The following is a 17,242-nucleotide window of genomic DNA, read 5'->3' as shown; positions in this document are numbered from 1 at the left end:
GGCTGACACTTTAGCTTTTGCCAAAGTGGGTGAGAATCAAGCGTCTCCTGGGCTCCACATCTCTCATAACCACCTCCTCCGTGGGCTGCCAGGCCTAACCTCTTCTGCTACAGAGCCTGCCAGCAGTAACCGGAGCCCCTTCGTCACGATGGACCGACTTCAACCCCTCGTCACACTTCAGCTTTCTCACTTGTAAAATGGGAATAGCCACAGTACCTATTCCGTACATTATGAGGGTAAGGTGTAAGAGCAAGCACTCGGGAGCGGATGTGGCTCAAGTGGTTGAGCGCCTGCTTCCACCTGGGAGGTCCCGGGTTAGGTTCCCGGTGCCTCCTGAAAAAACAAAAACAAACGAGAAGCAAACAAACAAAAAAACCAACTCAGGGAAGCTGATGTGGCTCAGGGGTCAAGCACCGGCTTCTCACATACGAGGTCCTGGGTTCAATCCCTACCCCCGTACCTTGAAAAAAAAAAAAAAAAGCTAGTACTCACTAAATGTTAGCACTATCTTTGTTGAATTGGATTGTCCGGACTTCCTGCCTGTTAAAAGGGAAGAACTGGGAAAATGAGCCCAGAATCCAACAAGTTAATACAGACCGGCCCATCACGGGGGCCTGGAAGAAGGCCTGAGAACTTCCAGACCCTGCCAGGCCCTGCTCGTCAGAGCTCTGCCAGCCTGTGAGAGTCCTGGGAGGCGGGTCCCTGACCCCAGCTGCCCCGGAGCACCCAGCACGGAGTCCCTGGAGCAGCCGAGAGCAAGAAGGATCTCTAAAGGCAGTCACCAGGCCAGCGGCACCCCTGCCAAGGTAAGAGTGGCGAGCACATGATTTTCTCTCGAACCTCAATTCCCCTCATCTATTGAACAGGGCCACCTGTAATCCCTACTTCCCAGAACTGCTGTGAGTACATAAGGTGGCGGACACCAACTGCGCTGTCACGCCCCCAGGGAGGCTCCGGGCCCTCCCAGCCGGGGTGGCCTGTCACTCCCCCAGACTGTGTCCTCTAGTGGCCTTTCCAGCAAGGAAGCGGAGGGGCCTCAAGCAGGCGCCTTTTTCTCATTTGCACAGGGTGGCCCGAGGTGGAGAGCACTTATGCCCCAGAGAGGGCAGCAGGTCGCGCGGCGCTGTTACTCCCAGCTCACCTTATCCAATTCCTGCAGAAACACCTGCGCGATCCAGGAGGCCCTCTCGAAACAGGCGATCACCTCCTCCTCCCTCTCCGTCAGGCGGTGGCGGGAAGCGATGGAGTTGGGTAGGCGCTCCAGGGAGAGGCCTGCGGGAGGAGGGGGACACCTCAGACCTGCCCGGCTCAGGCCCCCGACTCCCAGCCTTCCCACGGGCCCAGGGTGGGCTCATCCCCGGAGAGACCTGGAGCAGCCGGCGGGAGGGAAGGAGGAAGCCAAAGCAAAGGTGTTACTAGCTGCGGCTGGGCGCAAGCAGCGGCCCCCCGGAAGGCATCTGTGCCCCCCCCGGGGACCGACTACATCACCCCAACATCCAGCTCCTCCCTGAAGCCACGCCTGACCCCGTCTTCCAGCTGCTAAGAGAAATTCCAAGGCCCTCAGCACCTTCTACATGGTATTCTGGTTATTTATGTCCAGTTCTTCTCTCCCTTCTCAGGGGAGGTGCTACGTGGGCAGCACGGAGGCCTCCGTGGACCACCACAGCCCCTACTGCGTCACCCTGCACTCAATGGGAGCGGGCGTGATGCAGCATTTTCTACGTTTCCACCCGTGAGATAAAGTTTCTACCTCACATAGGTTATTTGTGTTCCGGTCGTACCTGCCCACAGTGAATGCTTCTGTTTACCTCCCCCACACTCACTTCTTCTCGCTGTAACAACACCCTCCTGCGTGGGGTTCAGAGGGCAATGACCCCCGTCTCTTCCAGGAGGCTCGTGAGCCAGGCTGAGCTGGTCACCAGGGCCACAGGGACTGGAAGGGCTGAGCACATGGCCTAGGCCAGGCCCAGGAGAACCCATCTCAGCATTTTTCCTCCTTCCATAGGGTCAGCCTAGAAGGGGTGAGGAGATGCGGTGGCACATGGCGAAAGACACTGTTTGAACACCTAGATTTACCCTTGCCTGAAGCTCTAACCCGAGACTTTCTAATACATGAACCAATAAATCCCTCATACCTTTATTTTATTTTGTCTAAGTCCATTTGAGTTGCAATTCTGTCACTTGCAATTAACACAGCTGATGAGAGAACACTGTCCTCTAGGCTGTTGGTTCCCAATGAGCAGAATCCATGTCTATGTCATCTTTGGGCCCCACAGAGTATAGTACTGGTAGAAGTTTGACACAGTTATGAATTCCAAAAATAGATACTAGATTATGTTTGTAAACTGGTCTGAACCTGGGCATGATTAAGTTACGATTAGGGCTTTGATTGGGCCATGTCCCCAAGGGGTGGGGACTCACAGATAAAAGGCATGGCAAAGGAGAGAGCTGAGGGTTTCTGATGTTGGAGTTTTGATGCTGGAGTTTTGATGTTGGAGTATGATGCTGAAGTCTTAAGCTGGAGCCCCAGGAAGTCAGCACACAGAGGAAAGAGAAGCAAGCCTCAGGAAGGGAGGACCTGAGCCAGGAGAAGAACACAGAGGAAATAGACATGGCTCCTTAGACACGGCAGAAACCCCAGGGAGAGAGACAGAGCTGTTCGCCTGATAGACTATAGCTGACCTTGTGGAGGAAACAGAGGAGCTGAGCCCAGAGGAACCCAGGAAGCCTGAACCCTCACAGACATCACCAGCCATCTTGCTTCAACACGTGGAAATAGAATTTGGTGAGGGAAGTAGCTTATGCTTTATGGCCTGGTATCTGTAAGCTCCTACCCCAAATAAATACCCTTTATAAAAACCAACCAGTTTCTGGTATTTTACATCAGCACCCCTTTGGCTGACTACTACAGTATTTTACATGTAGTAGGTGCTTAAGATGAACTTGCTGAAGGAAAGTATAAAATGGAATCCTCCACCATTCCCTGCCCTACAGTCTGACATCCAACTGATGATGGAGCCCTTAACATTTCAAACCTCCCCTCCCCTTCCCTTACTACCCTATTTCAGGTTCTTCTCTCAACTGGATGACCACGATGGTCTTCCAACTGCCTCCCTACTTCTAGTCTCATTCCCCTATCCAGGACTCTGCAATGCCGTTAAAACCCTCCAGTGGTCCACATTGCCAGGAAAAAGGATAAACTCCTGACACTTCACACTAGGCCCTCCAGGACCCAGTCCCTGCCACCTCTCCAGCCTTGTCTCACTGCACCTGCCATATTCACTGCCAACCCCTTACTCTTTTTTTTTCCATTAGGAGGCACCAGAAATCGAACCCAAGACCTCTCATGTAGGAGGCAGGTGCTCAACTGCTTAAGCCACATCCACTCCCTATTAGTTTTTTATTATTGTCTGCTCATTGTCTGGTCTTCGTTTTTCTTTAGAAGGCACAGGGAACTGAAACCAGGATTTCCCGTGTAGGAGGCAGGTGCTCAACTGCTTGAGTCACATCTGCTCCCCCAGCCCCTTACTCTTAACTTTATGTTTGGGTGATACCACCTGTCTGATTAAGTTGCTCAAGCTGGAATGCACCCCACACCCAACCACCCAAAAAGAATGTTCACTTTCTGAGAAGGCACTGTTTGAGTGCCACCTCCTCCACGAAGCCTTTCCTGACATACCCTGGCATAATCAACCATTCCCTCCTTTGGGCCCCAGTACATCCTATACATCTTCCTACCCCACCATTTTCTATTCTCATTTGTTCACACATCTGTTTCCCAATCAGACTTATGGGCATCAACCTGACCTTATTCACCTTTGTGCTACGTGGCACCCAGTGGGCACTCAATAAGCCTTGGCTGGACAGATGAAGAAACAAACAAGACTGGTCATGTTTGACAAAGTACAAAGTGCTCTGCAAATATAAGGGACTATTATTATTTTCTTGGCTAGATTTCAACTCATATGGATTAGTGATCTTGCCCTCTGCCAGGCTGTGATGAGACCAGGTCCAAAGGTTGAGGTGCCTCGGGCTGGGGGAAGAGAGGCACAGAAAGTGAAGGCCTTTGCTCAACACAGAGGGGGTCGCCAAGTGTCACTGTGCTTCCTGCCAAGTGAGTCAGGACCAGGAGGGCGAAGCTTCCCTCACCAGAGGACTAAGAGGGGGAGGAGGAACGAAGGCAGGGGCACAGGAAGTCCGGAGAGGAGGAGCAGGCAGCCCCAGCCCATCCTCCCTAGATGTGTGGCCTGTCACCTGCGGGAAGGTGGGACACACCCACAAGCTGCCCAGAGGCCTGGCCTGGGAGTCCAGCTGCAGACGGCAGCAGGCTGCAGCCAACTCGAGAAGACGCAAAGCGCATTTGTTTTACCGCAGCCTCCCTGCAGCCCTGGAGCAACGTGCAGCTGGGTGGGTTCCCTCCTGCCTCCCCACCTGGGCCCAGAACTGGGGTGGGTGAACCCTGCTGACCGGCAGTTCAGGCCGCCAGCCCCAAGCCTCTTGGGGGCTGGCCACTGCAAAGTGGGGAATCCAGTAGCATTTGGCTGTGGGCCTCCACTCCCCCAAAATGTCAGGTGTTTCTTCCACTTCCATCCGGGGCTTCTCCACCCCGATTCTGCGAGAAGTCTAAATGCAAATCCTTGTTGAAAGCTCAAAACCCCGCCTCTCCGAGGCCTTTCCCGCTGAAGTGAAACCTCCCAACTTCTGAACCAGAAAGACATCATGCACCTCCTTGGCAAATGCCTTCCCCTACTATGCCCATTTCTGATTGATCTTTGCACTCCAGCATGGGGCCTAGAGTAGGGGTTCTTAACCTTTTTCTTTCCAGGGACCCTTTTTTGCCAGTCAGGTGAAAACCACGGACCCCTTCTCAGAACGTAGCAGCAGATAGTTTTATGACACTCAACACTGGCATGTCTTTAAGTTAAATTTTAGAATTATTCAAAGTTACGTTTCATAACTTTCCTATAATTTCAATACCTGATAACTTAGCACAGTTCAACATCTGTTCAAACTGTCACTTTTGGCAAACATTTAGAAATTCAAGTTTTCCTACAATGTCATAAAACCATCTCCACCTTCCTTACCAACCACTTTCCAGGCAGTTATCTACTGCACTCAGAACACGCTACATCAAAATAAAAATCATAAATAAATCCATACCATACTGTGAATTATTTCATAAATATATCACACCTGCACCAACACATCCCCCCAAGAACTTTTGAATTTTCCAGTCAAGCTTACAGACCTTCTGAAATCTTCCCAAGGACCCCTTGGGGGTCTCTGGACCCCTGGTTAAGAACCCCTGGCCTAGAGTTTAGTAAGTGGAAGAATGGACAGACTCATTTATGCTGAGCGTACAGCCCAATAAAGTTTCTCCCTCTCCATTTAGAAGGTGGTTTTTAGAGAACTCATGAACAAACTGTGGTATATTTATATAATGGAAAACTACTCAGAAAAGAAAGAAAAAAAATCTCGATATGTACACCATGGATGAATTGCTCAGAAATTATATTAGGCAATATAAGCCAGACATCACAGAGTACACATTGCATGATTTCATTCATATGGCATTTAAAAAAAAAAAAAAGACAAAATTAATCTGTATTAACAGAAACCAGTGGTTACCTGGGAGTGGGAGAGGAATTGGGAAGAGGCCTGTGGGATTCCCTGGGGTGACGGCAATGTTCTGTGCCTTCACTGGGGTGTTAGTGATATGACTGTCTACCCTTGTACAACTCAGAGAATTACACACTTGAAGATTTGTGCATCAACTGTATGCAAATCTACCCCAAAATAATGGAAATAATGCATTTTTGAAACGAAATAGTTAAAATTCCAGAGAACTAAAAGATCAAAGTGGAAGGGACACTTTCAATGAGGCCTTTCTAGAAAATAATTTCAAACATAAATAAGACCAAAAAAGCTCCTGGCGCTGATAATGGCTTCTCCTAAGCAGGTCACTGTCCAGTCACCCAGTTCTGCCCACACAAAGGGGCTTCTTCACCTTATCTTTGCTCTTTGATCGATATGATGGTCTGTTTTCTTCTCCACAAATGTCCAGTCTGATACCCACCCAGGGATTCCAACTCTTGAGTTCCTTCACCCTCTGCGCAGTCAGCGTTTCTACAGAAATGGCCAAAGCACCACACTAGACCCCAGATGGAGATGGGAGGCTCCCGAGGGCCTCCAAGGATCACAGTGGTTTAAACGCAGCCCAGCCCAGTGGGCAGCATGCCAGGGGCTGCCAGGAAGCCCGTGGCACTGACTGATCATTCCCACTGGCAGAGGGGACCTTTCTGTAAAAATGCCCAGTTCTACAAGCCTTTTCAAGAGGAGGGTGTGGCAGTTTGATAGGGTTTATGAATTCCAAAAATAGACATTGGATTATGTTTGTAAACTGGTCTGTACCTGGGCGAGATTAAATTATGATTAGGGCTTTGATTGGGCCACGTCAGTAGGATGTTGAGTCGCCTCCCCGCCTCAGTGTGCAGGGACTTGCAGATAAAACTGCACAGCAGAGCAGAGGAGTTAGTTGGAGTTTTGATGTGGGCATTTTGATGCTGGAATCTTAAGCTGGAGCCCCGGGAAGTAAGCACACAGAGGAGCTTGGTCATGAGGAAGGAGAGAAGGCCCCGGGAAAAGAAACAAGTCATTTGCCTAATAGTCTACAGCTGGCCTTGTAGAGCAAGGCAAAGCCCAGAGAGTATCATAGTCTACAGATGACCTTGTGGAAGAAACAGAGGAGCTGAGCCCACAGAGAAATGAACCTCAGGAAGAGAGGAACCCAGGAAGCCTGAATCCTGGCAGATATCAGCAGCCATCTTGCTCCAACACGTGGCAAAAGACTTCAGTGAGAGAAGTAACTTATGCTTTATGGCCTTCTAACTGTAAGCTTCTACTCCAAATAAACACCCTTTTTTTTTTTAAAGATTTATCCATTCACCCATTTCTCTCCCCTTCCCCCTCCCACCCCGGTTGTCTGTTCTCTGTGTCCACCCGCTGCGTCTTCCCTGCCCGCCTCCGCTGCCGCGAGTGGCACGGGAATCTGTGCCTCTCCCCGTTGCGTCATCTTGCCGTGCCAGCTCCCCGCACGTGCGGTGCCACTCCTGGAGAGGCTGCACCCTCCCTCACGCTGGGCGGCACCCCCACGGGGTGCACCCCCCGCGCGCATCAGCACTGTGCATGTCTTCACATGGGTCAAGGAGGCCCAGGGTCTGAACCACAGACCTCCCATGTGGTAGACAGACGCCCTAACCACTGGGCCAAGCCCACTGCCCAAATAAACACCCTTTATAAAAACCACCCGATTTCTGGTATTTTGCATCAGCACCCCTTTGCTGACTAATACAGAGGGTTTGCCTTCTAATTAACTCTGAACTTTCAGTTTGGAGGCAAGCTGGTCCTGGCAAAGCCCTGAGCTGGTCCCGCTTCCTCAGATGACTCATCGCATCCCGGGCAGGCGCCTTCCAAGCAGCACCGTCCCTGAAGCCTTGGGCTCTGGATATAGAAGTGCAGAACACAGAGCCTCCTCTGCAAGGGAGCCGCTCTTTCCAGACAGGCAGACGCCCTCCCTTCCAGCCACCCAGCAGGCCCAGGCCTCACACCAGAGTTGGGTACCCCAGCTGGGGGCAAGGGGGGAAAATATGCAAGTCACTGTTTCAGTCCTCAGGAAGGAGCATCAAGGCCAGGGAGGGAAGCACCCTCACAAATCACACTCAACACGGGCAATTGGCCATTGTGTGTCTATCAAAAAGCCTCCAAAAAGTGCATATCCTTTGACCCGGTAACTGCACTTCTAGGAATTTATCATTTAAAAAAAAATCAGAGGAGGTGGATGTGGCTCAACTGATAAGAGCATCCACCTACCATATAGGAGGTCCAGAGTTCGAACCCAGGGCCTCCTGGCCCGTGTGGTGAGCTGGCCCATGAGCAGTGCTGCTGTGCACAAGGAGTGCCGTGCCACGCAGGAGTGTCCCCACTATAGAGGAGCCCCATGTGCAAGGAGTGCGCCTCACAAAGAGAGCCGCCCTGCGCGAAAAAAGCGCAGCTGGCCCAGGAGTGGCACTGCACACACGGAGAGCTGATGCAGCAAGATGATGCAATAAAGAGACACAGATTCCCCGTGCTGCTGAGCGTGTTAGCAGACACAGAAGACCACACAGTGAATGGACACAAGAGAGCAGACAACGGGGGGAAGGGGAGAGAAATAAATAAAATAAACCTTTAAAAAAAAATCAGTGGTGTATGTAAAATATATGGCTTCAAAGATATTCACTGCAGTATTATCTACAATGGCCAAAAAGAGAGAGAGGGAGAGATTTATCCCACAGGTCCAATAACACTACATTCCAACAGATCCTGGCCATGAAACGCTATGGTAAGTAGTGTACTGAAACACGCTCCTAAAATATTAACCTTTAAAACGTATATTACAAAACATGACTGTATGAACTTATTTTTGTTTCAAAAACAAACAGGAAAAAGAGGCTGGAAGGATATATCTCAGATTGTTTACAGAGATCTAAGACTGTTTCGCCAAACACAAAACCGGGTCACTTACAAAGCCTACCACGCAGCCCGGCCGTAACGACTGAACTAGATGGTGGATTACGAAGCGCAGAGCGCACGTGCTCAGAAGGCGTTTTCAAGCCACGCTCACGATGACCTCTTGGATGGAACTCTTCCCTAGGGTTAGGAATGAGAACTCTAATTCAAGGATTAACGATTCATTCCAAGACCTGTTGGCTAAAAAGGGCCAGCATCGAGACTAGATCCCGGTCTTCTAGATTCAACACCCTCTGTTCTCTTGGCCCGCACTCCTGGGGGCCCCCCTTACCCCAGTGGCCCACCAGGCTCCCGCACCTCAGCTTCTGGCCAGCCCCCGCTTGCTCTTCGCCCCCTTTCTGTGGGCATCCGAGGGCCGAGCTATAGCTCTCCACCCTGACAGAGGAAGGCTCGGTGCTGGGTCGACAGGAGCATTCTCCTCAAACGCACCCCTTCAGAGCCTGTCCACACGCCTCACCCCCACAACCACGTCCAGGGGTGGCCGCCAGCGATGCAGGAAAGGGCTGCAGGGGAAGGATGCGGGCTCCCACCTCCACACACCCCCAAATCCCCTGACCAGATTAGATTAGCATCTGTCTCTTGTTCTGTTTTGTATCCCCCCAGCTTGGTGAACACACAACTAACACACCCAGCCTCCAAGACGCCCCGGGGGCGGTCCACTCATTCTCCTCTGTCTGCAGGTCAGCTCCCTCTGTGGACCCCAGGCTGGGGGCCAAGGTACCAGTACCCCAAGCGCTGACCCCTATCCCCACAAGGCAAATGGCCCATGCCCCTTTGAAGAGGCGAACAAAAACAGCTAATCCCTGCCATGCCAGGACAAAGAATAAAAAATTTTTAAAAATTTTAAAAATTCCTGCCCTTGGAATAGCCTGATGCTTTCTTTTTTATTTTTAAAAGATTTAGAAAGCCACAAAACACCAAGTAAGAGCAGAATAGCTTAGTGTTGCATTAACCAAAAGGACAGGAAAACAACATGAGGGATGAGGAAAAAAGAATTTGGGGGGAATCATAATCCCCACAGCTACTTAATGTATTTTACTTTTTCACTTTTCACAGCATCTTCACCATCTCGCTTCAGTATTTTTATGTAAACCAAGGTCATTTTTCTCCGCAGGCAGGCCAATCTGATTCCAGTCAGCCCATAGCATGACTGGCCCGAGCACATCTGCGGGCTTCCAGGGCCTGGGCTGTGAGGCAGAGGGGAAAGGTTACACCATCGACAGAGCCACAAGAGGCTGTAAATCAGGCGCCAATGAGGGGCTCGGGGCAGGACCGTGTGTGGCAGGAGTGGGGAGGGGGTCACCCCTGCGTCGTTACCACCCAGAGCTCACACTTGAAAAACAAAAGTGGCATGGGCCTGAGGGTAGACAAGGGAGGCTGTGTGCCATGGAAGAGCCCTCTGAGGTGAACAAACAGGGGGTGTAGCAGTTTGATATGGTGATAAATTCCAAAAATAGATATGGATTATGTTTGTAATCTGGTCTGTACCTTCTGATTGGGCCACGTCATTAGGGCTTGAATCTCCACCCCTTGGTGTGTGGGGACTCACAGATAAAAGGCACGGCAAAGGACAGAGTTGAGGGTTTCTAATGTTGGGGTTTCTGATGCTGGAGTTTGATGCTGAAGTCTTAAGCTGCAGCCCCAGGAAGTAAGTACACAGAGGAAAGAGAAGCAAGCCCCGGAAAGAGAGCCAGGAGAAGAACACAGAGGAATAGACTCGTCTCCTTAGACACGGCAGAAACCCCAGGGGGAGAGACAGAGCCATTCACCGGAGAGTCTACAGCAGACCTTGTGGAGACAACAGAGGAGCTGAGCCCAGGAAGCCTGAACCCTCACAGATGTTGGCAGCCATCTTGCTCCAACACATGAAAATAGACTTTGGTGAGGGAAGTAACTTATACTTTATGGCCTGGTATCTGAAAGCTCCTACCCCAAATAAATACCCTTTCTAAAAACCAACTGATTTCTGGTATTTTGCATCAGCACCCCCTTGGCTGACTTGTACAGGGGGGATGGAGCTTTCTGGGGCAGAGCTGTGTAAGGCTTGAGATGTGGAAAGAGCAGGCCCTTCAGGTTGAGAATCCAAGCTGGGGAAGATCCCTTAGGGCTTAGACCAGCAAAAAAGAGGGGAAAATCTGGTCCCCTGGATCTACAACAGCCTTTGTCCTTGAGTCTAAGACTCAGTTCCAGACTTCACAGAAGATCAACCCAGGCAGCAAGTTGGATCAACCAACTGGTGGGCCCGATTTGAAGGGAAACAGGCCGTGCTACACCCCTCGGTGTGGCTACCTGGGGCTAAAGTTCTAAAACACCAGCAAAAAGGGACACCTTGAGCCTTGCTTGACTCTTGAACCCTTTTCATCCCCCCATCCCTCCCATACTCACCCCCTGTTGGCTCCAGCAAGGTATAACTATACCCCATCTCCAAATAAGCCACAACCGCCCCCACCCCACCCCTCACCCTTCCCTTTGGACTTTTCCTTTACCTAGAAGGCACCTCTTTCACCCATTTATACATAATTCATCCTTAAGGTCAGGTTCAACTCCCAGCTCACCCATGAAGTCTCCATAACTAGCTGGGGCTGATTCGTCTCCCTCTCAGAAACAAAGTGGTTCAATCCAGCAAGGACTTTTTGGGCATCAAGGAGGAGCCCAAGAGCTGGAGTTCAGAGAGAGGAGAGTTCAGATATTGACCCTATCAATAAATGGTTTAACCTGAGAAGACTTAATTTTGCTTGAAGTCCAGGGCTGCCCTCCACACCTTCCATCTACTTTGGTAAGGGCACATACACTTTTCTTGAAGAAGCCATTCCTCAACTCGGTCCATGAGATTCGGATGGGGGAATCCACCTCTGGCACCAACCCAGCAACCTAGGCACTGGCTCCCGTCATTGGCTCCAGGGTGGCCATGCGACCAGGTCCACGAAAACCTTCCCCGAGGTACTCTCCTCTGAGGTTATGAGCACTGCATTGCAAGGACCATGTAAACCTGGTGCAGCTGAAAAAGACCTCACAAGGTATTGACTGGGAAGGGACAGTGAGGAGCAGACCCCGGTGGCTGGAACACAGAGCCACAGGCAGGAGGAAAGAGAAAGGCAACTGGCTCGGGGCACAGAGAAGATGACACCCATCTCGAGGGACTTAGGTGCTGGGAGGAGACAGGGCTGACAGCCACGAATGCATGGACCGAAAGAGCCGGACTCTGGGTGGCCCTGCAGAGAGGCCTCTGGAGAAGACCAAATGATTTCATATTGTGGTATTGTGGGAGTGTTTCATTTTTTTAAGGGCAGTTGTAGGGTTATGAAAACTCTACTATTATTAGTCTTTAATACTAAGTAAATGGAAGACATTCCCAACCAAGCAACAAGATGATGGATGGGCTGCTCAACCAAGAAAAAATGCCACTTTCTTTGCCGGGGCTTCCCCAGCTCTGTGCTCGGTCAGAGGGCAGCAGGCTGGCCCAACTCACAGTGGGCCACGGCAGGGTCTAAGCGAACAGGGCAAGGGGGGACAGGCTTCACATTCGGCATTTTATGCTGAAATATAAAAATAACTTTTCTGAACAACTCACCCACCACCACCACACCTGGGATGCTCCACACAGAGCAGGCCTGGAGAGTGGAGCAGGCCTGGAGACTGGAGCAGGCCTGGAGAGTGGCGCAGGCCTGGAGAGTGGCGCAGGCCTGGAGAGTGGCGCAGGCCTGGAGAGTGGCGCAGGCCTGGAGAGTGGAGCAGGCCTGGAGAGTGGAGCAGACCTGGAGAGTGGTGCAGGCCTGGAGACTGGAGCAGGCCTGGAGAGTGGAGCAGGCCTGGAGACTGGAGCAGGCCTGGAGAGTGGCGCAGGCCTGGAGAGTGGCGCAGGCCTGGAGAGTGGAGCAGGCCTGGAGAGTGGAGCAGACCTGGAGAGTGGTGCAGGCCTGGAGACTGGAGCAGGCCTGGAGAGTGGAGCAGGCCTGGAGACTGGAGCAGGCCTGGAGAGTGGAGCAGGCCTGGAGAGTGGAGCAGGCCTGGAGACTGGAGCAGGCCTGGAGAGTGGAGCAGGCCTGGAGAGTGGAGCAGGCCTGGAGAGTGGTGCAGGCCTGGAGAGTGGAGCAGGCCTGGAGAGTGGTGCAGGCCTGGAGAGTGGAGCAGGCCTGGAGAGTGGAGCAGGCCTGGAGAGTGGAGCAGGCTTCCCCAGAGGCTGCAGCTCTAGTCAACGTGGGGCTGAGGAGCCTCGGGAGGCCAGGGTCCCGGCTCCTGGACCCTCCAGCTGCCAAAAGCCCAGTGAGAACCTCCTCTGGGCTACCCTTGAGAGACAGATCACCAGCACCCAAAGGCCCAGTCCTTCCTGGTGTGGCCCCGGCCCCAGCTCAACCCCATGGCTCTGCACTGAGTGCCGGGCACCTCTCCTTCCCCTGGGCTTCCATATCGCCAGCCCGTATCCTTCCTCAGTGGAGGGAATCCATCTCAGAGTCAACTATAGTTGATTGGCTTTCCATCACCCTCTTGTGGGCTCCTCTCTTCAGAAAGGATGCAAGTTTTGGAGACAACATCTGACCCCCAGTTCACCTCTCCTATGTAAAAGCTTTGTGACCTTGAACAACCCCAGTTTCTTCATCCATAACGTAGTCCTAACAACTGCCTCTCACAAAGTAGAGATGAAGGGTAATCAACAAATAGCTACTGAACAAGTATGCCAGGGTAGTGCTACTCAAACTGCAAAGCGTGTATAAATCACCGGGGAATGCTGCTAAAATGCAGAGTCGGATTTGGTGTGTCTGGGAAGGGGCCTGGCAGGGCCGGCCGCTGCTGGTCCACTTTGAGAAGCACCAGTCTAGGGCATCATTCTAGGGGCCAGGGATATGGGGTTGAGCAGTCAAAATCTCTACCATCAGGAAGCTAACATTCTAATGTTTTGTTTGTTTTTGGCAGTGGTCGCCAGAGCCAGCTAGTAACAGCTCATGAGAACTGATTGTTAAATTTTCAGGAATATTGTGAGCTGATTGTTAAACACAGACAGCCATTGTTAAAAATAAGTTACAAAAACTTACAATTAAGTAAATCACATTTAAAATAAAGGTCATAAATACAGTTCACCAAATTATTTTGCATACTTTACTATTATCTCTGCTCTCGAGCTTACTTACATCTATGCAGCCGGGTGATGAAAATACTGGGTAACGATGTACCACTGCACATCTCTTCCCAGCTCCCTCCTTGTGTATCTGAAATTAGCCATGGTAGGAGGATTTACACCATGGAAACTGGCAAAGACTACAAACCAGGCTGTTTTTTCTGGTTTGCCAGTTGTGAAACATGTACCCACATGCCACTGAACAAGACAGACCAAAAAAACCACAGATAACTCAGAATTTCAGGGACTGATAGGCTCTAGGAAGAGCAATGAGAGTAAGGTGGCCTGGAACATTCAGGGAAAGGCTCTCAGAGGAGGCAGAAACCGGTATGAGAATGCAGCCCGAGAAGCTCCCAGGAGACAATCCCAGGTCCTAGGAGGGAATGGGCCTGTAGGCCTCAGGGCAAGTTGAAGAACAATTATGACTGGGAAGCGGATGTGGCTTCCAGGGTTCATATGGGAGGTCCAGGGTTCAATTCCTGGGACCTCCTGGTGAAGGTGAGCTGGCCCATGTGGAGAGCTGGCACAGCTAAGATGACGCAACAAAAAGAGACACAGAGGAGAGACACTAAGAGACGCAGTAGACCAGGGAGCTGAGGTGGCGCAAGAGATTGAGCACCTCTCTCCCACTCTGGAGGGTCCCAGGGTCGGTTCCTGGTGCCCCCTAAAGAAAAGACAAGCAGACACAGAAGAACACACAGCAAATGGCCTCAGAGAGCAGACAACTGGGGGGGGGGGGAGAGAGGGGGGAGAGAAATATATCTTTAAAAAAAAAAAAACAATTATGAGCAAGAAAGCCAAGGAACAAAAGGGCATATACAACTTATCATTTATATAAATTTTTAAAATCTGCAAAGCAATTCAAAAATAGTTTAGGAGCACATGCAGATATGATAAAGAAAAAGAAACACACTCAGCAATGCTAACTTCCAAATCCAGGAAAGAGGTTAGTTCTGGGAGAAAGCAGGGGAGGTCAGGGAAGGTGACCCCAAGGCTTCAAGTGAAAGTGTTGAATTTCTGTATGTCTGAAATATTTGTTAACACATTAGAGAGGGAGGGAGGTGTGTCATCGTGGTCAGCAGTAGTGGAAGGGGCAGAGCAGAAGGTGAGCTCTGAAGGGTAGGTGGAGGCTGGAGTGCACAAGGCTGCATGGCCTCATATGGCAGCCACCAGCCACGTGTGGCTGAAAAGCACTTCAGGTGTGGCTAGTCTGAACTGAGACTCTGTGAGGTAAGACACACCTCGGATTTCAATGACTTAGTATGAAAAAAGAAGAATGTAAAGTATCTTAGCAATAATTTTTTAAACTGATTAATTACCTGTTGAAACAATAATATCTTGGATCTACTGGGTTAAATGTAGTATTAAAATTGATTTTAGGGAAGCGGGCTTGGCCCAATGGATAGGGTGTCCGTCTACCACATGGGAGGTCCGCGGTTCAAACCCCGGACCTCCATGACCCGTGTGGAGCTGGCCCATGCTCAGTGCTGATCCGCGCAAGGAGTGCCCTGCCACGCAGGGGTGTCCCCCACATAGGGGAGCCCCACGTGCAGGGTGTGCACCCCGTAAGGAGAGCTGCCCAGCGCAAAAGAAAGTGCAGCCTGCCCAAGGATGGTGTCGCACACATGGAGAGCTGACACAACAAGATGATGCAACAAAAAGAAATACAGATTCTTGGTGCCGCTGATAAGGATAGAAGCAGCACAGAAGAACACACGGCGAATGGACACAGAAAGCAGACAACTGGGGAGGGAAGGGGAGAGAAACAAATTTTAAAAATAAATAAACCTTAAAAAAAAAATTGATTTCACGGAAAGCGGATGTGGCTCAATTGATTGGGCTCCCATCTACCATATGGGAGGCCCCACAGACAGCTGATGGCCCATGCCTGCAGAGAGCTGACACAGCAAGATGATGCAACACAGGGAGACAAGCAGACACAGAAAACGCACAGCAAACGGACACAGAGTGTAGACAGCAAGCAAGCTGCAAGGAGGGGGGGAAATAAATAAAATTTTTTAAAAATTGATTTCACCTGTTTCTTTTCAATTTTTTAACATGGCTACTAGAAAACTACAAATTCCATGTGGGGCTAGCATTAGATTTCTATGGCACAAATAGATATAGAGACTTGAGGACCCCAATAGGTTTACTTTTCATTCCTGTTGCAATGGGAACCACTAGAGGTGCTAAGTAGGGGGGGGCAATGTGGTCAGCAGGCTTTGGAACCCCAAAGTTCACTCTGCTGTGTGGAGAATGGACTGTAGAGGGAAGAGAACAGAGAACAGGAGTCATCTGATTTGGGATTAAATTGTAGAGGCAGAGCCCAAAGATCTTTGATGGATTGGATATGGAGGTTTAGAGAAAAAGAGGGGTGAAGGATGATGTCTACATTTTTTGGCACAGCAAATTAAGATCGGGGTGGAGTCAGGGAAGAGTCAAGGGCTGCAATTTGTTCAAGTAAGCTTGAACACCTATTGACATCAAAGCTTGGGTGCCACGTATGCAGTGGTATTTAATACTCCAGTCTGGAGCTCAGGTCTGGAGATATAACTTTAGGCAGCACTTAGAGCCAAGGCACTGGATAGAGTGTGGACAGAAGAGTGGAGGACTAAGGACGGAGCCCTGGGCACGCTCCTCTCCCCCAGACATTTGAAAGAAGCCCAGCCAATGACAGAGAAGGGAAACTAGGCCGGCGGCGGGCCAGTGAGAGAAGAGGGCTTCGTGATGCAGCAGTCAGCTGGGTCAGCTCTACTGAGAAGGGCAGGAAGACGAGAACAGGGCAGTCGTCCCTGGCAAGGAGTGGCCCCAGGGGACCATGTTGGCAGAGGATGCGAAGGGAGCCTGGCTGGTGAGGGCTGAGAGAGCTGGAGGTGAAGAAGGGGAGGCGGCAAGTCTAGAAATGGCTCCAAGTGTAACTAATTCTTTCATAGCGCTTGTGTAATACCACATACAAAAGTCTTAAGCCAGAATCCATAACCGGACGTGCAAACCAGAATAATCTGAGGCACTTCCCCAGCCCACCCTCAGAGCTCATGGCTCCCAGGCCTGGGATGGAGCCTGGACATTTTTTGTTTTATTGAACTATAAAAATCATACCACGCGAAGTACACAGGCCTTAGTCACAAATAGGACAAGTATTTGTACCCTGGGCCCACTTATTTTTCTCAGCTCCTCAGGGGTATCAGATGCTTGTCCCTAGAAGAGCCACCACTGTCAAAAGATGGCGACCGAGATGGCCACCCGGCTCAGCTGGCCTCAGAGCCGACTGACCTCAGAGCGCACGCCTTCTCTTTCTCCCACACTCTCTGGAGTGCCCCTTAGATGAGGCCCACATCTGGTCACACCCCATCTCACCTCTTCCTCCACCCTCACACTGCGCGGCCCCACTAGCCCCTCACTGCTCGTTGAGCACACTCCATTGCTCTGGTCCTGACATTTCTGTGCTGTCGCTCCCACTTCCCGAGCCTCAATCCTGTGAGGTACCAAAGCCAATTCCACATTCCCCTCCTCTGGGCAGCCTCCTCTGGCCTCCTCGGTCCCTCCTGCCTGCTCCCTTCT

The 17,242-nt window shown here is 51.0% G+C and overlaps 1 protein-coding gene across 4 annotated transcripts in view; it reads right to left on the bottom strand.

Moving 5' to 3' along the window:
- TTC7A (tetratricopeptide repeat domain 7A) overlaps nt 1-17,242 on the bottom strand; it is a 127,298-nt gene that overhangs the window by 90,993 nt on the left and 19,063 nt on the right. For all 4 annotated transcript variants that reach the window (XM_058278502.2, XM_058278503.2, XM_058278504.2 and 1 more), the window contains exon 4: nt 1,142-1,272. In XM_058278502.2, coding sequence (XP_058134485.1) covers nt 1,142-1,272 — 131 coding nt within the window. The remainder of the gene's footprint in view (nt 1-1,141; nt 1,273-17,242) is intronic.

This window comes from Dasypus novemcinctus, chromosome 17 (genome assembly GCF_030445035.2).
Source record: "Dasypus novemcinctus isolate mDasNov1 chromosome 17, mDasNov1.1.hap2, whole genome shotgun sequence".
In the NCBI taxonomy this organism is placed as follows: Eukaryota; Metazoa; Chordata; class Mammalia; order Cingulata; family Dasypodidae; genus Dasypus; species Dasypus novemcinctus.
The sequence above is the reverse complement of the archived record's forward strand: the minus strand, read 5'-3'. Positions and strand labels throughout refer to the sequence as shown.